Source organism: Cynocephalus volans, chromosome 7 (genome assembly GCF_027409185.1).
Source record: "Cynocephalus volans isolate mCynVol1 chromosome 7, mCynVol1.pri, whole genome shotgun sequence".
Taxonomy (NCBI): domain Eukaryota; kingdom Metazoa; phylum Chordata; class Mammalia; order Dermoptera; family Cynocephalidae; genus Cynocephalus; species Cynocephalus volans.
In genome coordinates this window covers 108,420,398-108,445,939 of record NC_084466.1, presented here as the reverse complement: position 1 = coordinate 108,445,939, position 25,542 = coordinate 108,420,398, and the positions used below count along the sequence as shown (strand labels likewise).

Below are 25,542 nucleotides of genomic sequence, written 5' to 3'. Positions count from 1 at the left end.
TTGGGTCACTGTTATAATCACCCTCACTCAACAGGTAAGGAGAGAAGGATCAAGTGTGATTATGAAATTGTCAAAGGCCCATGTGACTTCAAGGATTGCCTAAAACCTGTCCACACAAGGCAACCCCAGTCACGTAAGAAGCCTGCAAACAAGGATCTGAAGGGTAGTGTTCCAAATGTACTTTCTGTTCAGGACACTTATTTAGTATCTTAAGCAACTAAGTAGTGCTAAAGGTCAATCCTATTTTAAGAATATGTGTGTTATAAAGTATAGATTTATGAAAATCAAGAGCCTGGAAATCTTCCTTGAGAAACAAAAAAAGCAGCACCTGATATCCAGGAGCTGATCTGATGCTCACAGCTAGGCTTCAATGTTATTACAAACTGATCTGACACTTAGAGCTAAGTCATGTTGTTCTTAAGTAGGACATAAACAATCTCATAAAACATCTACAGCAAATGAGGTCACTCTAAGATCATGACAAAGTGAGACAAGATTACTGTAAAACCCACAAAATACCAAATGGTCCCCTCTTTTGGCTAAAATGAGTAACTGCTACTTCTCTACCAATTACAGCTTTAGCCTCACTCTAATTTGCCCTCTCCATGGATAAGATTTGATATGCCTGATCATTGAATTGCTCACACTTTCTGAAAACACCCACTCTAAAGAGAACCCCTGCTTACATAGAGCTTTTCCAAGATTACCCAACCAAAGCTCAAAGCCCCTAACAGGTTCTAATACCCTCTTCCTCTCCACTGCATTTTTTCCCTCCCTGCAATAAGCAATAAACCCAATTTATTCAACAACAGGTATGTTCCTGGTGGTCTTTCACTGAAGGGCACAAATGATTTGTCCTTCTATAAATGTCCAATTTCCATTAAGATCCTTCATATGCTTACATTTTGATAAAACCAAATTTAATTGCATTTACATACAAACTTTTCAGGATCCTAGCTATTGCATAGAAGCATGTTACACCCATAAGAAAAAATATCTAGTAGAGACTCTGAATGCATTAAGATTCTTACTCCATTCTTCTGAAAACACTAAAAGTCATTCCCCTTTTAATATACAGAAAGAATCCTTTTTACCAAGAACTCTGAAAATCTGGATAGCTTTTTCTTCTAAAGCTCAAAGCTAGCAAACTATAATCACTCCTAATGGACCACATTTTCCAAATTTACAAGTTTTTAACTGTATCCTAAGGGGATTTTATAGTCTTATAGTATAAATGGTTTTCCTGGGCACTCTAGTCCTAAGACCTAATCTCAAAAAGAGACCAACAGGATAGATGAACCGAACAGACATAACATTGGGAGAAAGACATTAAACACTGAAGAGTTGTACATACTGTACTATTCCATTCAGAGTTCACACTCAGGAAAGCAGCTACCCTTGGAGGGATATGACTGGAAGGGGGCAAAGCAGAGTCCAGGGTGTTCGTAATGTTCTGTTTCTTGATCTGGGTGCAAGTTATACAAGTGCCTTCAATCTGTAAACAGCCATCAAGCTGTATACTTACCTGTCATATGTGTATATTATATAAGTTAGAATTCAAAAAAAATTTTTTTTAAAAAGGAAGTAGTAGCATGCTGCAGAGCAGCCTCCACTTAACTGAGACTCTGGTGGTAGCAAATGTCCACCATTTAGGCCAGTGTCTTAACCTCTCTGAGCCCCATTTTCCAACAGCAAATGAGAATAACCACTTATATTCACAGGGTACTTTTAAGAGTTACAAGAGTTACTGCTTGTACTTATCCTGGTGCACACAACATGGCAATTCAACACTCTGGATGTCCTTCCATCCAGTCTCTGCCCAACTTGGGGAGGAATGGTCAGCCCTTACGTGATCAGAAGAGATGCCTCCCTCCTATGACCTGGCTAGAGCAGATCAACATCTTACTGACCCCTGCCACACTCCCTTTACCTTCTCCTTCTCCAACCAGGGCCCTCAGTCCCATCCTGCTGGTGGCAGTAGGCTCCTCCAGCCGCACATGCCTTCTAACCATCTCCACAACCTTCCACAATGATACCCATCACCACTCTCTAAACTCCAAAAGCCCCCTCTGTACCAATACCCTATCTATCATTTCACTTTGTTAGATGTAACCATAAAGTGATGCTCACTTCCCACCACTGTCACAGGCCCCCGGTACTAAAAGTCAAACCAGGCCACAGCAGGCAGGGCTCTCACTATGAAGAGAATGTGAGGCCAGGCCCTCCCTGGGAGTAGGTGTAAGCTGGAGTGTGACATGTCCTGTGGGACTTAAGAATGGTTTTAAGATGAACTTCAAGGCAGCATATTCAAAAGGAAAAAGTATAGGGGCTGTACATGGGGGAAATTCCATCTGCTTTTCTTGGTGTCCCAGAAGGGGCATATTGATGTGAGACAATTATGACCTTCTCCTCTCTTAGGAGTCAGATGAGGGCCTATGGCAATTTTAGATTCATTTTGAGCTCATTTTTATACATCAGTTCATTCTAAAATTCACTGGGTGCTCTTTGCATAAACATATGAGATTTTTAAAAGGGAGAAAGCATAGATGGTCAGAGGGGGAAAAAAAAAATCAAACAGCCAAATGAAGCCAAAAGTTAAAGTTACACAGATGCTAATCAACAGGTCCTATGCATTTTAAAAACTTAGTCCTAAGCATCCTAGCTTCCTTGCAGTTTTTGTTGCCCAAAAACTGAGCTGCTTTATTTGGTATTAAGACCTAAAAAAACAATTTCTTTGGTGAGTCCCCGTAAAAGGGACACTGTGACAGGGTGAATGAAGGCCTCAAAAATATTCTCATTGCATGTCTCTGTCCCTGAGAGTTACTTAGGAATGAAGTGGCCTGATATCTGAAACCTACTTTCAGACAGCTGGGCAAAGAGGAACAGAAGCAAAAAGGGAGGCAGAAGTGGTGATGTGGGAGTGGTATGATATCAAAACTTGGTGAATTTAGGTGAAGAGAATGGTGTGTTCATTGTACTGATGTCTGGCTTTTAATTGAAAAAACTTTTTAATTCAGTAGGAAAAAGGAGAAGAAAAAAAAAAGAGGATATATTCTTGCCCTTAAAACACAATGAGTCACAGGGACTCTGAAGTGTCATATCAAGTTAAGTAATTCACAGGGTCTACTGCCCCACCATGGTCCCTGCAGTCTCCATTTCTCTGTACCATCAATGTCCTCTGAGTCTTAGACTTTGAGTTGAACAGCACATGTCTTTGCAACAAGCGGACAACCTATCAGTTACACAAAAGACTAAAGTACAACAATGAATGAAATGTGATAGGGAAGCTGGGGGACAGGGAACAAGAAAAGGAAATAAACTCTTCCTTTTATGATTTCCAGGTGAAATGATGGCATCAAAACCTTGCAAAGGATGAAAGAGTAAAAAACTAAGCTGTATTTAAATGTACCAGATGAACCAACTATCACAAGCAACGCTAGAAGCAGTGCTAACGCCTCTCGTGGGAGCCACTGCCTTCCTCCTGAGGCTCTCTGTTCAGAAATCCAAACTTTTTTGTTTTCTCAGCTGTTTCCAATTCTATCAACTGAACCTGTGTAAGCACAGGTTAATGATAGGAAAAACCCTAATAAATCAGAAAGTTTTATTGGAAATTACAAATCCTACCCAACTGGACCATAATATTAAAAGCTTGTGTTCCTTTCACTGTTTGACTTAGCAAACTGGAATGAGCTTTTTTTTGGATTATATATTTAATGAGGAAATACACTTTGCTCTAAAACTCCCTAAAACATGTATCCTGTGGACTCATGGTGATCCAGGCAGAACCCGTTTTAAGAAACTTTGTACACAGTATATACCAGATGAAGTTTAATGTGTTGTCAGAGTTCAAAACCCTCACTTTTGATAGACAGCCCCAAACTCTGAACAAGTTTCTTAATATTTATTAGCATTTTACAACGAACACCATCTCCTTATGTGACTTGAGGGAGTGATTCATTCTAACGAAAGACAGGTCTTTAATAGGCTCCAAAAACAGTTCTGAACTTCCAATATCTACCACTTAGCAGATTCTTACTAAGAGTGTCGATTGGTAATAAAAGGATATTATCTTTATTCTCTCACTACAAAGTTATTTAGGCAAAAGGGGAGTTGAATGCTAAGAAAGTTGAGTAACTTTCAGGGGAAAAAAACATAAGTAACATGGCCATTACTTCTCAGTAAAAGCATTCCCTTCAAAACTCAAAAGAATATAACATGTTTCCTCCTGCAGGACAAAAAAATGGCAAGAATGCAAAAAAGAAGAAAGTATTTCAGGTCAAGAGAAAGAAGAATTAACAAAAAATGACAATACTACCCAAATGAACAGAAACAAAATTTTAAAAGTATATACCCCTGAGCTGGTAATTCCATTGCCAGATTATCCTACCAATAATATGTATTCACAAACCATCACTGAGATTTATGTTAAACATTTTTTAAAAGAATGTGTACTGTAACTTTATTTGTAGTAAGCAAGACACTGGGAACAATCAATAGAGGAAGAGTTAAATAAATACAGTGCTCCCATTTCATGGAATACTCTACAGCAAGCCCCTGCAAAGAATGGGGCAGTTCTATGCCCACTGATAGGGACAAACTCACGAGATGAGTTGTTAAGTGGGAAAAAAAGCAAGATACAGAACAGCATGGACAATATGCTTAAGAGGACATTATAGGCACACACTTGTATCCATGTAAAATATATCCAGAAAAAACACTTAAGAGAATGCATGAGAAACCAGTAATAGTGGTTACCTCTACAGTAACAAACTGGGGTCTGAGATCAGAGAAACTTACCTTTTACTTTTATATGGCCTGAGTTCCAAATGCATCATTACTTATTTTTTTAAACCTACCTGTTCTGAAATATAAAACAACTTATAATCTGCAATTTTAACATGGAACCTATGCATTATGTATTAGTGAAGCAAGAGTCTCAGACAGTCCCTGTGAAGTGAGTAACTCACAGCAGAGCGCTCAGCAGCGGGGACAAGAGACGAGCAGTAACTAATATTTAATGACGGGATGGGGTAAGAAAGAACACAGGATGGATCCCAAGGAAACTGCCAGTGGGATAATCCTGCTTGTCTTCATCTACATACTTAAACCCACCAATACAAAAAGATGTAACAGCCCTGGGCAGGAAACACAGAAGTTGTACTTATGAACTTCCTCAACAAACAAGCCCCATTCTGGCTCCTGGTGCCCTCTGCAGAACCAGACCATGATTACATAGCCTGATTCTACTCCATTTATCTCTGCAGGTGGGATCCACGCATGAGGGAATTTTCCTACATCTGACCTCTGCCTATATGAGATTCTAATATTAACCAGTGTTCCTTGCTCACCTTAACCTTAACCTCCTCTCTGATCCCAGCCCCCAGCCCACCTCATTTATATTTCCAGCTGACACATCTTCTCTTCCAGGCTTCCTTGCCATTCCCAACGTAGCCAGCCAAGATCCAGTATGTGCACGTCAGACATTTCAGAGATAACCACAATGCCAAAATGCACAGGCTCCAATACGTCAGGGTCTAGAGTCTCTGACTCACTCGGTGTAAGTTAAAGAACTACTCAACACAATAAGATGCCAATAAATCCCACAGAGGACAGGTGAAGAGTCTAATACCTAAGAATCTCATAGATGGGAGGGAAAAGGGGGAGATGATAGAGGGTATGTTCTTCTCACTTGTACAAAGAAAGCACCGAATGGGCTACTCACCTTTCAACTTAGAAAGGGCAGCGAATAAAGTATGAACCAGGGGGAGGAAGAGAGAAATTCATTTTGGATATATTTGCTATATAGCTACCATCCCCCATCCTCATTCCTTCTTCCATCCCCCAGCAGAGTCAGGAGGTTTGCTTAACTAGCAGTAAATCTTTTTGCCACATCTGGATTTGAAAACATGAAGACTACTGGCAAAAAAAACCCACCCTAACGAAATACTAAAAAGAGTGGATTAAAGTGCCATTTTTGCAGGCCAAATTTATTCAACTGAAGAAAGTTCTAGATTGGCATAGTCCCTGGAATTAAAAAACTTATTTCTAATTTAAAAGGCACATACGCCAGCATTGCTCCTTGAATTAGATCCAGATCTAATTCAACATTCAGGACTAGAAGCCCTATCAGTCCCGGCCCCACCTACTTCCAGATCCTTCCTCAGGCCACATCCAGATTATACTCTGACCACACTCCTCTTTCAATTCTTCAAACTTGCCATGCTTCTGTCACTTTCAAGATTTTTGCATAAACCTGTTTCCTCAGCCCAGAACATTCTTTTTATCAATACTCTGTGTGGTTAACTCTGTTTAAATGACATACAGCCTACGTGTCACTTCAGGGGAGCTCTCTCGGCTGCCCCAAACTAGTTCAGGTCCCCCCATCATATACTCTGAGAATCACATACATATCTTTTGAAGCATTTATCACAATTTTAATTCTATAACTCCAAGAGGCAGGGACTATCACCAAACCCTTACAGGAACCCCTCCAAGAGAACACCCTCAGTAATATTTGTGAAATGAACAAACAGGTTTTGTCTTATTTATGTAACTTGTAATACTTGTGAGATGAACAAAGAAGACTGGCCAAAATGTTAGAAGATTAAATTTAAGGTCCACAGCTTTAAACCCATCTTTAAGCAGGGGAAATGGAAAATACTGCAGAGTAAAATAAAACCACCAGGTAAACTGAGCCTGAAACTGACCAGGACAGAGAAGAAATGCCAATTAAACTTGAGTTCATTTAAGAAGCTTCTAGAAGGAGAAAAAAGGATACAATAACAGTATCCAAAAACAAAAAAAAAATCAATAATTGATCAACTAGTCACAGATTTATCCTAATTCAAGATCTTATATGAAATATAAAGTTATACTGTAGGAAAAGATGAAGGGGAAAAAAAGACACCAGGAGACGTGCCTCTAACGTTCAGCGGTGAGTTAAAGTAGTTCAGTGCAACTGAAAAGAACGTCTAGCATCATTACTTCTATTTTGTTTTTTTAAAGTCAGTCTGATTTAGCAGTGGGCGACTAGCATCATTACTTCTATGACTTGTTCTGAATCTCTCTTAAATGCACTGTATATCATTTAAACAAAAACACAGTAGTAGTCTGCCCTACTTTTTTTTTTTAAATACACAGTAAAGTTTTACCATAACATCTTAGCAATATTTCCTGTAGATTATAAATGACACCAAGAAAGCATGAAGGAAACTTCATTGTGGCCAAAAACCACCAAAAGCCAGTCAAAGGAGAATGACAAGTGGGAAATTCTTTTGCAACTCAAAATTGGAAAAAAGGGCAAGTCACTGTAATATACAATAACTGCTGAGAAAAATGGGTAAGACAAAGACCAAGGTCCCAAAAGACGGACAAGAAAGGATATGAACTAGGCACTTACAGAAAAAGAAATTCAAACAGCTCTTACAAACACAGGAGAAGATACTTACCCACCCCCTTGAGAGAAATGTAAAGACTACACTAAGATGCCATCTTTCCTTTACCAGACTGGCAAAACCCAAGTTTGATGAGAACCTATGACAGAGCAGTATGGGGCCACACAGACTCCCCCTCACATCCCGCTAGTAGAAGTGTATTAATTAGTACCAGCCCTGCTCAGAGCAATTTGACAACATCTATTAAAAGTACGCATATACAGGGCATTTGACCCAGCAGCGTCACTTCTAGGAATTTACCCAGAAAGGCAGTATCACAAAGCAAAGGAATTCCTCTGGAATCAGCTTGCCTAAGAATTCACACGTAGGCAAGCTGACTCCAGAGGAATTCCTTTGCTTTGTGATACTTTTGCTTTGTGATTCCTTTGCTCTCTGGAGTGTGACTTTCGACAAGTCACCCAACCCTCTCTGAACCTCATTCTCCTCATCTGTAAAATGGGGATTATGATAATAATACTGACTACTTCACAGGATTGATGTGAGGATTAAGTGAATCGATATAAGGAAATCATTGAAGAGAGTGGTACCTGTGTGCTAGGGAACTAATCCCTCAGGTATACTTACCTACACACAAAATGATCCATGTTCCAACTCACTGCAACACTGTGAGACTAAAGACTGAAAACAAAGTGCCCAATGGTAAGAGACACCCATACAATGGTTTACTATGCAATTGTATAAAAAGAATGAGGAAGTAATCAAGGTACTGACATAGAAAAATCTTCAAAATTAAATGGGGAGGAGGGCAAAGGCACAGAACAAAGTGTTGTATACACCACCTTTTGTGCTAAAAAGAAGGGGAGAGAATACCACGTGATGCCTTTCCTATTCAAAAAAATTCACTTAAAAAGAGATATTATTAAAGCACAACATTATTTCAAGCCTGTGGTGAAATTAATATGAACTCATGAATGTACGGCCTAAAGTTCTCAAACTTTGTTGCTAGGTCAAAAGCAACTTTGGAAATATTTAGACGGGGATTGAATTCCAAACTTCCCTAAGTGCTAAACTATCAGACCCCATTTTTTTTCCTTCTATGCCAAGGAGCTAACAGAACAGAAAGAACCCTGGCCTGGGAGTCAGGCCATCTACTTTGAAATCCCACCTGTCCCATTTACCAGCACATTTCCCTGGCCAGTAATTCAATAACGTTTCACCTGAGCCCCAGATCCTTTGTTTTAAAAGTGAGGCTCCCACTACCTACCCCCATAGACTTGCTGTGAGAGTCAACTGCAACAGTTTAGTTAAAACCACTCTACACACACTGCCCAGGCTGCAGATTTCAGAGCTGGAGACTCTGGGCAATGACTGCTCATTTTTCTACCTGTCCAGAAGACATGTCCACACACACTGCCCACAGCTTCCTGCCTGGTGCTCTCCAGCCCTGCGTGGCTTCACCACACACCACCATGCCAGGCATTCAGGAAGCCATAGATGCCAGACCATCTTCCTAGAGCAGGTTCCCCCAGGACGCTCGTCAGACATTTCTCAGCTAAATGCTTCCAGGGAAGTCTACATAGGATGCCTCACTTCAGATTTCCTTATAGTGGAGCCACAAAAGTCAGGCCTTCTGCTCCACACACATCAAGTCGCAACCCGAAATTCATACTGCTGTGGGGGCAGGGAATCCAGACTGCATACCTTACTGAGGGCAGAACCAGCGTGACTGGGATGCTTGGGGGATTGGTACCAGGAAACGGCAGCAGGTAAAAGGTCCCAAAGCCTGCTGTCAGCAGCTCTAAGGAGAAAGAGGAGGCTCAGAGCTGGGGCCAGCAGCCTCACAGCACAGGTGTAAGGGCTGAAAGCAGAGGAGAAGCAAGAATAACACATTTGAACCTGGAAAAGCCTGTGCTGTCTACCTTTCAAACACAGATTTACTACGGGAAATATTGCTAATTTTGTCTGGTGTGATAATGGTGTGGTGGTTATAAAGTCCTTACCAAAGATGCAAATTGAACTAATTGTGGATGAAAGTATTGCAAAATTGGTGAAGCAAGAGGCTTGTAGATTGACTCTACTTCTGTGTATGCTTAAAAATTTCCATAATCAAAGAAAACGGTGTTTTAAACAAAATCCACTATCCTCATAAAAACACCTTTGACAGCAGGAGAATGTGAGAAACGAGGTCTGCACTAACTTGGGTAGCCAGTTCTCCTCCCAGAGCATCCGCATCCTCACCCAAGCACCATTCGCACATCGTTCACGTAACTGGCACTGGCCATGGATCCCTTCCCAGCTTCCCAGTGCTGCTGGGGAATCACAAGCTGATCCCCACTGGTTAAATGGGGCATGTTCTGTGTCAGCAGCAGCTGGCCTGGAAGATGCTCAGGTGCACAGCTTCCCACCTGGCATTCCCTGTGGGAAGATGCACATCAGCCATAAACGACGACTTGGAAACCTGAGAAAGTATTCTGTGAGAGGGGCTTCTGAGGCAGAAGAAACGGGATGGGGAAGACCTCAAGTACTAATCCAAACATTCGGAGCTGCATGAGACACTCTCAGTGGAGCCCGTGGGTTCAAGTTGCCATGCCTTTATCCACACTGTTCCTTCTCCCCTCTTGAGAGAATGAAAACCTATGAGTCCTCCAACATTCTGTCATCCACAAAGTGTTCAAAAACTGCCCAGCCAAGCACAGTCATTCCATTTTCATTTCTTCCCAAGCCAATGCTGGATCTGTCCAGCCCAAGATGCCTACACTTCCCTTCTCCTACTCTGCAAGGTAGGGGCAGCCTTTGAGGGCTGCATCTCCCAAGTCCCAATGTCAGCCAACTTCCTACCAAATTCAGCCAGTGAGAGGCACTGGTAAGAGACGGGAGGATGGAAGGATGGGAGAATCCAGGGTGTTTCCCCCCTTTCTCCACCTTGGGCAGCATCTGTCTCAAGGCCCACTGTGGCTCCAGCTTACCCTGTGTGACCCCAGCCCCTGGGCTCTGATAACACCACCTCCTCCCTCCATCCTCCAGAGGAAGTGTGGGAGCAGCATCCTGCTATCAGAAACCCCTGGGCTGTCTCACTGCCCACCCCTACATCTGCTTCTCAGCACCTCTTCCAAGGGGATAACCAGTTCCCTGAGCTACATTCTTCCCTCCCTGTGTGGTTCCTGCTTTCCCATGTGAACCGTGAATGATAAACTGACCACCCTCCACCCATCGTGTGGTCAGTGCTTTCCCACCTGTCTCTCCAACAACCGGAGCCCCTTCACGGCAGGCACAAGGTCTTCCTGGGCTTTGGATGCCCTAAGCCCAGGGATTGCATCTTATAGTGCAGTGTGACAAGAGAAGGCAAGGTGGCCTCAGGTCAGCCAAGTCATCCCACGATCACACAGCTAGGAAGGAAGAAAACTGAGATCTTTAACACAAGTACTCCAGGTTTTAGGACTACCAGATAAAATACAGAATGCCCAGGTCAATTTAAATTCCAGATAAACAAAAAGTAATTTTTTAGCATATGTATGTTCCATGCAACATTTAGGACAAATATATACTAAAAAATGATTCATGTTTATCTGAAATTTAAATACCGCTGTGCATCCTATGTTTATACTTGCTAACTTTGGCAACCCTACTTGGTTTCCAAGTTTCTCTCCATTACACCAAGTTCTCCAAAAGAACCCTGAGGTCGAAAATTAGAAAGGAGTTAATGAATAAAATTGAAAAGGAGGGATAATTCACACAGATGGCCTAACAGAGAATGCTAATCTACAACATATAAAATTAAAAGCATAAACAAAAGCAGAGGAACCTATAGAAGACTTTGAGAACTGCAGGAAGAGTATACTGTACTTATGGGAAGCAGTAAAGCTTACTGGTTTTCATTTGTGGGTTAACACATGAACTCCAATTCCATTTTCACATCACCCGTCAGGTACTCATGACCCAGAGCTGCAAGGCTCTGAGCCAGGTAAGAACCAAGCAAATTAGGCATTACTCTCAGTAGTGCTACTCTCCCTTACCTGAAAAAGAGTTCAATGGGAAAGTGTTCAGAGAAGTAGCATGGGAGAGAGGCAGAGAGAAAACACAAGGCTTCGGTCTTGGCTAGAGCCCCACGTCCCTGGTAGACAGACAACAGCAAAAGCAGTAAGGGTATTTCTAAGTTCAAGGTGGCTTACTTTAACTTATTTATTTACAAGGCAAGCTGAGTCCCTGAATTAGATAAAATATCCTCCCTGCCCTCTCTTACCATCCCCAAAGCCTTTACATCAGGCCAATAAAATCAAAACAGTATTTTGGTGAAAAGTATGTTCAACCTTCAAAAAATCCCGAGGCTACCATTTCTATTGCTAGAGAGAGAGATCCAGAGGCAACAGAAAGAAAAGCAGTCACCTGAGGAGTCCCCTGCAAACAGAGAAAACTACTGCCACCCCCAGAGCTGCCCCTGGCTCCTAACCTGGGGCTGGCCTTCCATCATGTGGGTTCTGCAAGCCTGAACAGTCAGGCACCTTCAAAGACACTCATGTTCTGGTTTCTGTTCTTCAAACCAGCAGCTAAGCAGAAGTGGCCCTAGGGCGTTGGCCATCAAAGACCACCTTCTAGAACCTGCTCCCCCACGAAAAAAGGTCAAGTCACATGTCATAGAAGACAGCTTTGACAGTCTTCTATCCGCCCATAGTGCTAAAGTTAGAAAACTGGGAAAAGGTAACATGTTGGCTCTTTTTTTTTGGGGGGGGGGGGACAACAAAACCCAGATCTTTTAGGGAAGGGTGTTTGCTTCCCACAGTCCTGGGGGAGTCCCCCCCTGTGTAAAGTCCCCTTTTACACAGCCACACAGGCTGGTTTAATCCTGGCTTACCCAACCCTAGGCAACTGGCCAAGTTCCCAGGCATCCTCAAGTGCCAGAGAAACACAGATTCCAAGAAGCTGGGCTGCAGCGCTCCCCAGCCTGAGGTCTACAGGGAGCCTGGTGCTGCCTCAACCGTCCTTTCTCAGCTTTCAAGAGGTTATTTTTCTATCATCATCTTATAGGACTAACCAGGGCAGGACTGATTCTGAAATGTATTTTGGAGAACAATAGAAAGTGTGTGGGGATGGAGGGACACGAATAATCTTTAATATCATATTCCACAGGGATAATAATTCACAAATTACCAACACACTTTCATGTGTATCATCTCATTTGATCCTCATAACAGCAGCAGGATGGAAACAAGATTGGTATCAACCCTACCGACTGTTGTTTTCACAGGCAAGTAAACCAAGGTTCAAAGGCTCTGAATGCTGTATAACTTAGCTAGGAAGGTAGCTAGAACCTCAATTAACTGGAACCCAAGTCAGTCCTGTAAGGCCTGCATGTCCTCTGCTGTGCCACACTCCTGTCACACTGACCAATGCCCAGTGACCAACACTGAGGGAAGGGGGTGCGGCCACCCAAGGGACAGACACTAAACCTAAAAACAATTTCACAGATACCATGCAGTGGAATCTTCACAGTAATAAAAAAGAACTACCACTATATGCAACAATATGGATACTGTTTAGTATAGGCAAATGTGTGAACTAGGAAAACAAATCAAAGAATCCAGACGTACACATACATTCTGCATAATTCTATTTATATGAAGTTTAAACACAAGTAAAACGAATCTATACGAGAGAAGTCAGAACAGGGTTACCTTCTGGGGGTACTGTCTAGAACAGAGTACATGGAAGGTTCACAGGTGCTGATGATAGTGTGTATCTGAACTGGGAGGTGGTTACACCAGTGAGTTCATTTCCAAAGTCACTGGGCACTGTTCAATGAGTTTGTGCATACAGTTGGTACACTTTACAATAAGTATGTTATATTCCACTGAAGAGTTGACAAAGAGTAAACATGGGCACCTCCCAAAATAAATTCCATACACTTGACTGAACAGCTACTGTGTTAAGGCTGTGGGAAAATACAAATGATCTTTCAAGTAGCAAGGTCTTTATGGCCAGTCACCATGCAAGGTACGGTCAGAGTGCTGTGTTCAAATCTCTGTTCTACCACTCACTACAATCTTCGAGGGGTTGCTGAGACTCCCTGTACCTATTTCTTCATCTGTAGCATGAAGATCACAAAGAGTTGTTGTGAGGATTCAATAAACTCCTAAACGTAAAGTGTTGAGAACTGTACTGGGCACAGAGTCAGACTGCAATACGCACCTATTAGCATGGAACAAGACAGATCATCTTATGCATGACAAATGACAAAATACCTGTCTGCAAATAGTTCAGAAGGAAAACACAAATATCTGCACTAAGCAGAGAGGATTTCTAAAAGGCAGAAACGCTCCTCCCTCTCTCTGCCCTTCTCCCTCGCCGCTCTTCTGTAGTGCTGTAGTCCGAATGTCCCCCAAGCTCATGCTGGAACTTAATTCCCAATATGATAGTGGAAGGTAGGACCTTTAATAGGTGACTGGATCTCGAAAACCATCACAGAGTAATGGACTGATGGTTTAATGGGTGGTCGTGGGTGTGGTTCTGATGGCTTTATAAGGAGAACAAGTGAGAAGGTTAGCTCCCTCTCTTGCTCAGCCAATTTTCACCATGTGACACCCTGGTCGCCATAAGACTGTAGAGTTCCACCCAGGACAAGGCCCTCACCAGATGTGCCCCCGGACCATAGGCTTACCAGCCTCAAAAATGTAAGAAATAAATTTCATTTCTTTATAAATTATCCAGTCTCAGGTGTTCTGTTAAAAGCAACAGAAAGGGACCAATACATTTTGTATTAGTGGATGGAACCCAGGGGCAGATCCCACCAGACTTGCCACCTGGACCCTGCTCTCCTCCTCAGCTTCATTTTTCTGACATTCAGGTTCTGCTCAGGTGTGAGAGAAGTGCCTTCTTCAGCCACCCTCACACCCACACCTTCTTCTAGATTAACTTCAATTTATCCGCCAGGGCTCGGCTACCAAAAAAAAAAAAAATCACCTCTTTCCAGAGCAAGGCCTCTCTAACTATGTCTCCACTCCTGGATTGGATCAGGGCCCCTCCACCAACTTCCCAGTACAATCTTATTCCAGTTGTTATGGACAGGCACACTGCCTGGCATACAGCAGGTGCTCAAAAAAATCCACTGCACAGTGTTCAGACTATCTTTAAGTAGAGGCTGTAACATAAGTACAAAGTAAGAAACTGTTTCCAGACTGTGAGGAGGAGAGAGGGGAAGAGTTATATGGCTGCAGAGGTGGCAACGCACTGGGGTATATATTGGACAGGGTACAGGAGTGGGATAGACCAAGGCCCAACTAGAGGGCAGCGGGGCCAGAAAGGGGAGAAAGGGGAGCACAGACCATCCCCCACACACTGAAGGCACCCTCTCCATCGCTGTCTCTTTTCCAAGAAAGGGAGTTTGCTACCCTGGCAACACTCTCTTAAGGCTTGGCATCCAGGGAATTTTCTGTGGTAACAGGGCAGCCCTGACTACCCTAACTGAAGGAATAGAACTGTATAGAAACGACTGAAAGAAAATGCCCACAATGGAGTAAATATAAAACTGTCCCTAAATTAATTTATATCCCACCCTGTACTTAAGATCTGAGGCCAGACGTAGGTTCCAATCCCAGCCCCACCCGACAGCCACAGGACCTCAGGCAAGTTATGCAACTTCTCTTGGTCTGGACTGTGGTGAGGATTAAATGTGAGCATATATGCAAACTGCTTCCAGAAGTGCCTATCCCATAGTAAGCACTTCATAAACTGTTATCATAACACGAAAAGATTTGGAAGGCAGATAATGCTGGTTAATAAAAATTCTTCAAGCTTTTTTCTTTAGACTTTCTTAAACTACGGTTTTTTCAAAATGCTGTCAAGGAAATTAAATGCTTAAAATACATTTTTTAAAAACGCAACCATCACCGATAAGGTGTTTGGGCAAAGTCCTTTCTCTCTCCTGAAGGACAAACCTTCACTGTGGGTTATTCCCTCATCCAGCATTCTCCACATCTGGGTCCTTACTGTACATACAAATTAGAACAACAGCTGCCTAACCCAGGGCTGGGGCACACCGTACACATTTGTTGAATGACAGAAAAGAATCAGATGCGGGATAAAAACAGGCAATAAAAACTTAAGTTGGAGCAAGATACCAATAGCACTTCCATTAAAACACTTTAGGTCCAAATTTATAACATCAATGCCAGGACTATAAAAAGTGACTAGATGCTTTTGTAGATCATAGCAAGTTTTTCTTTTAAAAAATAAAAGTGCTTAAAAGTCACTAAGAATAGAGATTACCAGGGGAGGGGAAAATGGGAATTTGTTTAGTGAGTACAGAATTCCTCTTTGGGATGATGAAAAAGTCCTTGAAATGGACAATGGTTGCAAAACACTGTGAATGTACTTAATGCCAGTGAATTGTACACTTAAAAATGCTTAAAATAGGCTGTTTAGTTAGCTCAGCTGATTAGAGTGCAGTGTTGTAACACCAAGGTCAAGGATTCAGATCCCCATACCGGCCAGCTTCCCACCCCTCCTCTCCCCCACAAAAAAAGGGAATATTTCTCATTTTAAAATATGGTTTTAAATGGTAAATTAAATGTTGTGTAGATTTTACCACAATAAAAAATTTTAAAATAATAATAATTAAAAAACAAGAAGGAAGGTCACCGGCTTTCTTCTCTGGGTACCTAGCACTTCTTGATAATAAATTCCACGCATTCAAGGTTGAAAATAGCGTGAAATAGTTAACATACTTTTCAAAAGACATGGCCCCTTACTGGATGGTGATTTGGACCTGAAGAAGTCCAACCCTCTACATTATGGAGTATACACTTAAAATAGTACTCCCTGGTTGGTAGACACTAAAAACCATATAGCCAATTGTTTTTCTCACAGTGTCTCTATAGTTTGGAGCTACTAAATAAAGCAGACACACAATATTTTGACTCAGCAAATGTCTTTTTTTTTTCTTTTTAAACAAATTAAGCCCTGTCTAGTGAAGAACCCTCTGCCAAAAAAAAAAAATTTTTTTTCAGAAGAATAAAAGTTATCATTTGAGTTAGTATCATTAGGATAGCTGGGAGAAAAAAAAAAGGTCACTGCTTACATAATAATTTCATGAGTTGAAAAGTTCTTTCTATATTAAACACCGACTATAATTATTTTTCTCCCAAATCTGTCCCTTTTAGCCCCTCTAATTCAGTCTCAAAAAGCGGATAGCACAAAAGGCTCAAACCGTTCATTTATGAAAGCAGCACATGAAATGTTTAATACAGGTAATAAGATTTCTAAAAATTTTCTTTGTCTTATCCGTAATCCATGCTGTTTGCATTCTTTCACTTTTCTCTTTCCTCCTATGGAAAACTTTTTGAATTATGACCTGTGTCTGGCTTAACAGCCAAACTCTGCTCCTCAGTACCCAGTGGCCTCATCTGATCCCCAGTGCCCTGAGATGCCCTGGTGGATATTAACCAGATTACTCTGGACACACACCTGGCACCCACCGAGGCTGGACTGATCTAGAACAGATGCATGGAGATTAGCCCATCAATCAGCACCACCTTAAAAAAAAAAAAAAAAAAAAAACTAAAGCCAAAAATTGCCATAAAATAGTATCTCTAATTAATTTTACCAGACGTCTTTGCTTTCACATAGTTTCAGATTACAGACAGGAAATTCCATCCATCCAACAATATTCCATGGGTGGGCCCCAGAGTATAAAAGGAATAGAGGAAAAACCACCTCGATAATTCTGATCTACTGACAGATGCAAATTACGAAATTAAAACAATGATATTTCTCTTCACTCATCACCACATAAAAATGAAAATTAAAACAAACAAAAAGCCTTCCCTCCCCATGCCACCTGAACACAGATCAATTGAGCAACAGCTCCCCCCATTTCTGCCTTACAAAATAAACTACAAGCTAATTAAACTGCGAGTGACTATGACTCACTGTTTTCCTTAAAGGTATTCACTGAGACAGATGAACTTCATTTGGGAAAGTGGAATGTAAAATTTAAATTGTGCCCCCTCCGAACCCCTACAGGCATCTGCCTGAACTTCCTTTCTTGCTTCCAAGTATATGCTGATTACTTCTTCTCTTTACCACCCTCTAGGCTGGAAAGAAAAGGACTGTTTCCTTCTGCTACAAATTCCCTATGGCATCAGGCCAGGGCCAAACTGAATGAAAGTCAAGTGCAATGCTTGTTAGGCTACTGGAGGAGTCCTGACATTCCTTTTGGATATTTCTGAGTATTTGGCACACAGTAGGCTGTGTACAAGCACTTGAAGGTTGAATCCTGACTATTTATCACATGCCATTTTGTGTCTCACAGAGAAAGCAAAGGTGGGGGGCCAGGGGGGTGGGGAATCACAGCAAATTCCCCCAGCATTAAACAAATAACTACTGTAATGAATTTTAATCACTAAATTGCACTCCATACATCAGATCTGGGGACCGATAATAAAGTAAAGAGAGGTTAATTCTAAATAACTATCAATCACACTGTTAACCCTGTTCTTCCTCCCCCCCCCCCCCAAAATGACTTTTTCAACTTACTGGAATGAGGGTTGGGAACAATTTCACAGCTGTAGATAATGACAACCATAAAAGATAAGAAAATGTGACAGTGTTAGGGAAATAGGAAGAGTCTACAAGGTAACACCACTCCAAGATCCTGAGGATTAGAAATATTTTCCAGAACATTAGTTTCTCTGTCAAGAAAATTGCAACCTCCAACGAGTAGAAACATACTAAAGCAGTGAACGTTTACTTTACTGGCAATGAAAATAATTCCATATAGGTATCTAAAAGTACCTACACTGTGATTGAAAACAAAAAGCAACACCTACCCACTGAAGAATAAAGTACACGGAGGAGACAAGAAAGACTACTATTACTCCTTGCTCAAACCATCTGTAGTTTAAAAGCTCAGATTAGCAATTCTAGGTGTAAACATAATTATCTCTGCAAGGCACGATTTAAAGGGGAAAAGACGCACACAGAACCCAAGTACACTGACTGACACTGTATCATCGCTCCACCTCCATTCTGCAAGCCACTCATGGACATCAACAAGCATTCAACAAGTCTCCCCCAGTGTGAGCTTCAGGTCACCAGTACTTAGGATGGTCCACAGTCGTTTCCGAGAGGTGGATGTGGTGCACTCAACATTAAAGAAACTCATAGGAAACATCTATTACCCTCACCAGAACCAAGGCAGTAAATCTGAATACTTCCAACAGGGCTACTTTTTCCTCTAAGCCTTGCTCAGAAACCCTTGGAAAGGTGAACCTGAAGACATTTTGTCCCTTTTCAGATAAAATCACCAAGGCTAGAAGGCAAGGGCTTAGGGCACACACTGATTGCAGTGGTCCCCCAAAGTATACAGAGTATCCATCCATCCAGTCTCTTTAACCATGTGGTGAACATGGTGTTTGCTGTTGTGGCAGGAGAGTAGCTCTATGACCAAAAGGTACAGGAGACAAGTACCAGCACCTTGCCCTGAGAAAATACAAACACACAATGCCTCTAGGGCCAACTCCAACCTCTGAGTGTCCACCGAATGCCAGGCACTGAGGAATGTGATGAACAAGGCAAATTCTGCCCCCAGAGGAATTTACACATCTGCTGGGGAAGATCTGTGTGTTGGAGGGTAAGTGACAGACGGGTGCTGTGGAATATGAGCAGGCACCCGACCCAGAGTGTAGCTGATGAAGAGGCAGTGCTGGGGCACACCGGGGAGGGGTTTGGGGAAGGGTTTGGGTAGGAGAGGCTGAACAGTCCACCTGAACAGGTAAAAAGGCAAGGGAGGAGTAGAGAAGGGCATTTAAGGGCAGGAGGTACACCCACCCTTGAGAAACCAGGGAAGTCTATTGAAATTCTGGGAGCTAGAAGTTCAGGCGAGAGAGAGCTTAGAGAATGCACACTAGGTGAACTGCGTGTAAGGGGTTCGGATGGAAAGCAAGCAGGGGCCTGTCATGCAGGGAGTGGGGAACCACCAGAAAGTTGACCTGGGTCCAGAGGGCAACAGGGAGCCATCAGAGGTTTTTAAGCAAGCAAAAACTGCTCCAGATTTTTGCTTTAGACTAGCCCCTCTCGTCTTAAACAAGCGTCACCACCACAAACCAGATACTGTGGATTCTCTAACTATTCCCCCATCTGCAGCAAATAAGGACCATACTTCCATTAAGACTTTTTTTTTAATTAAGTACAAATAGATTATATGTAACACACAGAAGGTACCTACAAATGTGAAAATGTTTAAATGCAGAATACTAGAATAACCTCTTTAAGAAAACTTGTGTTCAGTTAGACCTAAATGTGAGGTCACATTTTCCTGAAAGTTGTGTCTAAAGTTGGGTGTTTCCATAAAAATCAGAAATATTTTCTCTAAATAGGAAAAAGGGTGGGGGGGGGGACACCACACCTCTTAACAAGGGCAATGTCGATCTGAGAGTCTGCCAAAATGAAGTCTTAAAAATGAAAAATAGTATGTTAGTCTTCCAGAGTAAATAATCCAAAATATACAACATTAACTATACGGTGGTTTTTACTGGTTAATGAAACCATTACACTGTTGATATTTAAAATAGCCAAGTTTTCTAATCATGCCATACCAACATGTTTTTCTAGTACAACTTCAAAACTCCTTTGTAATTCTGTTTTCCTAAACTTCCACAATGAAGGATTAATTTTATAATCAGAAAAAGATACTTAAATACTAGTGATTTATCATAGGCCTTTTATTTCCAAACCAAACACATACTGAAGGTCTGAACCTGTCTAGAAAAGGCACACACTAGAGAACCAGTTGAGGTCCTGCTTATACTCTGAGAATACCAGCAACTATTTGAGAACTTTGAAGCCATCCAATTACTGCACACAATTGCATCTTCCTCACCTTCTCAGAAACCACCACCCCTTGACGTTCCTCACTGCACTGAATCAGATAATTCACAATCACATTCTCACTCACAGGACAAGCCAGACAGATCTGGCCTGACACATAAAAGCGACTCAAAATGGTGACTAAGCATTTGTTTTTTGTTTATTAACCCCACTCCAAAAAAAGGAATTATGATCTAGAGTCAGTAGCCGGGTTCCACTGTTGATTTAATGGGTGAAATCAAATAACCATTCAAAACATTCTATTCCATCTCTAAGCCCCCAATAAAACATATTGGGGGTCGGGGGCAGGGCAGCAAGCTGTAACTGCCAGATGCACCCAGCGCTTGTAGACATGGATAAAAGGTTTCTTACAGTTGATACCTCCTTAAGATGCTGAGAACAGTCTCATGAAACCTGTCCCTTATTAAATGGGTAGACTGATAAGAATAAGCACTGATATACCAGAAAAGACCATTGGTTAAGAGCTTCTATTTGCCTTTGGACTTGGCTAAAAAGGGTACAGCAATGAGATACCACTATACACCCATTAGAATAGCCAAAATCCAGAACACTGACAACACCAAATGCTGGCAAGAATGTGCAGCAACAAAAACTCCCATTCATCGCTGGTGGGATTACAAAATGGTACAGCCACTGTGGAAGACAGTTTGACAATTTCTTACAGAACTAAACATACTCTTACCACACGATCCAGCAATCGTGCTCCTTGGTATTTATCCAAACGAGCTGAAATCTTCTGTCCAGACATAAACCTGCACATGATTTTCTTATAGCAGCTTTATTCATAATTGCCAAAACTTGGAAGCAACCAGATGTCCTTCAGTAGGTGAATGGACAAATAAACTATGATACATCCAAACAATGGAATATAATTCAATGCTAAAAAGAAACGAGCTATCAAGCCACGAATAAAACATGGAGGAAACAAATGCATATTACTAAGTAAAAGAAGCCAATCTGAAAAGGCCACAAACTATATGATATTCTGGGGAAGACAAAACTATGGAGAGCGTAAAAGGATCGGTGATTACCGGGGGATAATCAGGGAGGGAAGGATGAATAGAGAGAGCACTGAGAATTTTTATGGCAGTGAAACTACTCTGTATGATACTATAATTGTGGACAGACGTCATTCTAAATTTGTCTAAACCCACAGAATGTCTAACACAAAGAGTGAATTCTATGTAAACTATAGACTTTGGGTGATGATGTGTCAATACAGGTTTATCAGTTGTAACAAATGGACCACTCTGGTGCAGGATTTTGATGGTGGGAGAGGCTGTGCTGGTGGGAGAGGCTGTGATGGTGGGGTGAGAATTTCTGTACCTTAAGCTCAGTTTTACTGTGAACGTAAAACTGCTCTAAAAAACAATGTCTATTAAAAAAAGAAATACAGGGTGCCTCACTCTTCTCCAGGGTATGGCTAAAAGGCAACGTGCCTTCCTGAACATGTTAAAGGAAAAGGAAAGACAGCCATAATCACCTTTAGTGTTGAAGAACATGAAAGTTAATATCATAATCGGAGGAACTAATAAGAGCCAGGAAGGCAAGTAATAGGATTATGGTAGCATCTTCCCTTCAAATTAACTAAAATAGTGAAAAATCAAGCAAGGCCTTCATTTAATTGATTATCTAGGCCTTATCCCAAACCTCATAGGCAGCTACTGGCAAGAGCAATACAAAGTCAGAGTTGTCAGGGACTGTCCAGCTTAACCTTCACATAAACTATGAAGCAGTGTTGTTCAATGGATTCCTTACATCCACAGACCCATTTCATGGAGTCACACATTTCTCCTCCCAAATTCCACACCTGAGAGGTCATGCCCACTCCAACACAATCTGGATGCTGGGTCAGTTCACAAAACACTCAAAAGCTGAAGGGAATCCCTTTTTTGTATTTGTCATCTAGCTCCTTAGAAACATCTACCAAGTATTACAGCAACAGGAGAACCACAAGCAATTTTACTTGTCTCCCTGAATACATTAGTCAGAGATTAAAGAAGAATGAAGAGGCTTCTAGTACTTGTGGATTGTCATCTAAAACCGTTTTAAAACTTTTCCCAGTAAGGCCACAGAACATTTCACAAAGTATATTCAGTTGAATGTCAGTTTTAGCTGAGGATAAGTGCTAAGAAATAAAGCCACCACCTTACACACTCTCTGAGCCAAGTATTCAAAAGGCCTCTGATCTTACACACCAGGAATGAACATGTTTGTCCCTGTAAGGCATATTTATGTACAATTTACAGACCTACTTATAATATGGTCAAAGTGTCAAACAGATAACCCTTTCATAGTCTCTCCACCCCCATCCCTCACCCTCTCCCAAATAAACAAAAACAGCCTGAATTGCTCACTGTATGCAAGAGGCTAGAGATTTTGTCATGTAAGTCTTACTTTCCATGGTTCACAATCTCCAAGAGACTAACCTTCTCATTTCCTAATTCAAACTTTAAATAAACTGCCTTCACCAACTTTCCCCTCTTCTCGAACCCCCACTCACTCAGCAGAGACATCTCTCTCAGACAAAAAAGCTACATAGGAGGCTTGGAAATGGCTGCCTTTGGAAATCCCTCCCCCCTCCTAGCAAAAGGGTACTTCCAGAACTTTACAGTCTGGAGACACATGAATGTTGCTCCAATTGCATTCACCAGGACCGGGTTTCAGCATGCTAAGTGTCTTTCTACAATCAATTACTGTTTACGCTGCTGATCACACTAAAACTTTGGTGGAAATCTGCTTTCCACACAAATTAAGAATAAGAATTCTCATTAAGAATAAGAATTCTCATGTGTGAGCCAGCACTGGAAGGACACACACACTTAGTCCTCTACTGAAGACTTTTCCTGGCACAGGGGAATCCTAAACTTGCCCCATTCCATTTCCAGAGTGTGATCCTTCATCCATCCCCAAATCCATCCCTTTTTCTCGATCTGAGGTTCAGTCTAATGGGCTATTGTGCAGCAGCTACGGCAATTTATCCCCTTGCTTTCTTGACATTCCCTTCTCTGCTCCTGGCTGGGAAACTGTTTTGATCTGAAAAGGGTTGTCTGTGCGGGGATTCTGCATGTTAATGATGTGGCGAGCTGGCAGGGATATTAGGTGAGAGCACACAGTGTACTTTTTCTAGTTATGTTTCGCCTCATCACGGCCTTTCTAAATGCCTGCTACACCAGGAGAGAAACCTACAGACCTACTCTTCCCCTCTTCTGGGTAGCCTCGGGGGGCCAGGTAGAAACAGAACAGATGGCCTGTTCACCAGTCAATTAACTGGACTCAGAGGCACGGAGGTAGGTACTCCTAACCACTCCACCACCAATGAAGCAAACACACGTACATCAGGCTCAGCCAGGGAGTCACAGCCGCTACCCTTCACCCTCGTTTCAGCCCCAGCCCTCTCCAGGCCAGACTAAGATACCGCACTCTCCCCACTGTATACCGCCCACACACCCACCCTCCCACCCCAAAGGAAAGGGCTTCCAACTGGAGGTGAAAGCATTAGCTCCGACACCCGCCCTTCCCTCTCGATCCTGGCCAGCAAACTCCACTTCCCGGATTCCCGGCCACTCTCTCCCGCCCCCTCCCCGGGCGATCAAGCTAGCGCCGTCCTGATGCCAGCAGAGTGCCAAGCCCAGCAGCGCACCCCTCCACCCCCGCACTCCAAGACAGGCCCCCTGAAGACCCCAGCTTCCTCCCTCTCCTCCGACTCGGGTTCCCCAGATTTTGGACAACCCCCAAGCATGCCAGGACTGAAAAAAGTCCCACCCCGCCCCCCAGCCAAGCCGCCAGCCCTGCCCCAGAGGGGCCTCCTCCCCAGAGGCACGAAGGGACTACGGATAGTTGCCCCAGTAGCCTTCCCCCGCACCCCGCGAGGGTCCTGGGCCCCCGAGGACGACAGACCCGCGTGGCCCCGAAGGGACACCTCCCTCTCCCCCCGGAGACCAGTAGGTCTCTGCAAGGAGTGTCCGTGCTGCGGGATCCCGGGAGTCTGGGGGGTCCCGTGGGCTGCCTGGGTCCGGATGCAGCCCCTCCCGGGGGCGTGCGGGGGTCGGCGTTGCGGCGCACCCTCGGGGGGCACTCACGATGGTCACGCTGGCTTTGCGCAGGTCGCGGTTCTCCTCCTGCAGCGCCTTGCACTTGAGTTTGTAGGTCTCCAGCTCGATCTTCAACACCTTGTTTTCCTGCTGCAGGGAGGCCAGGCGGTTGGTGAGCTCCTCCAGGCGGAACGGCGAGATGACAATGCCCCCCGACTTCCCACCGCCGCCACCTCCCCCGCCGCCACCGCCGCCGCCGCCACCCGAGGTCGACGAGCAGGACGACTGCATGGCGGCCGAGCTGCTGCTGTTGCCCCCCGCCCCGTCCGTGTCGCTCTCGCTGGCGCTGTCCGCCATGGCCGCGGCGGGCTGGGGAAAGGAGGAGGAGGAGGAGCAGGGAGGCGGCGGCGGCGGCGAAGGCTGCGCTGCGAATGAGTGGGCGCGGGGAGAGCACAGGGAGCGCCGAACCGAGCGCCTGGCACCAGGGCGCAGACTCGGAGCCGCGGCGAGAGAAAGAGAGGGAGCTTCCCGCTGCCAAGGGACCTCCTCTGCCAGAGAACAGAGACCCCGCCCGGGCTCGGGCAGTATTGCACTGGGGCTCGCTCCAGCCCGGCCTGGCGCGCTCGCTAGGCCGCCCTGCAAAGCTTGCCGAGAGCACCGGGACCCGCCCGCCGCCGCCTGGCGACTGCCGGCGGGGAGGGCACGGGCGGGCACGGCCGCTGCAGGAAAGCCGGGCCTGCCCCCGCAGCACCAGCTCGGCGGGCGCACGTGCTCCGATGGAGGGCCTCCGAGCCCCCTGACTTAAGCCGTAGGCCGCCCAGCCTCTTCCGGGCTCGCGCCTGCCCCGGGGAAAAGGAAACCAATGCCCCACCACTCTCGCAGGTGCTGGGGCCACATGGAAAGGTCAGCCTGGCTCCGACTTCCAGCCCCAGCCGGGTCATGGCCCCATCTTCACCCGACTGTGTATACGCGTGTCTCCCTCTGTGTGTTTTCACACCTACACGCCGTTTTATCTTCTCAGTGAGCAAAGTGCTTTGGACTGGGAAGCTTTGGATAGACCTGAGAGAACAGAAAGTTCCCCTGCAAGGGGCTGAGTGGGGGTGAAATAGCAGCAGCCACAGGTTAACCTTGTTAAAGAATTTGCAGAAGAGGCAAGCTGCCCTCTAGTAATCTCATAAACCACACTGCCCTCAATTGTTTAAACAAGATGCAACTTTTTTTCTTTCTTTTCATTT

The 25,542-nt window shown here is 43.7% G+C and overlaps 1 protein-coding gene across 1 annotated transcript in view; it reads right to left on the bottom strand.

The window, feature by feature from the left end:
• CCDC6 (coiled-coil domain containing 6) overlaps positions 1–24,872 on the bottom strand; it is a 103,032-nt gene extending 78,160 nt beyond the window's left edge. Inside the window, exon 1 of the mRNA XM_063102775.1 lies at positions 24,356–24,872. Within this exon, the coding sequence (XP_062958845.1) occupies positions 24,356–24,664 (309 nt within the window). The 5' untranslated portion in view covers positions 24,665–24,872. The remainder of the gene's footprint in view (positions 1–24,355) is intronic.
• Positions 24,873–25,542: the final 670 nt, after the last annotated feature.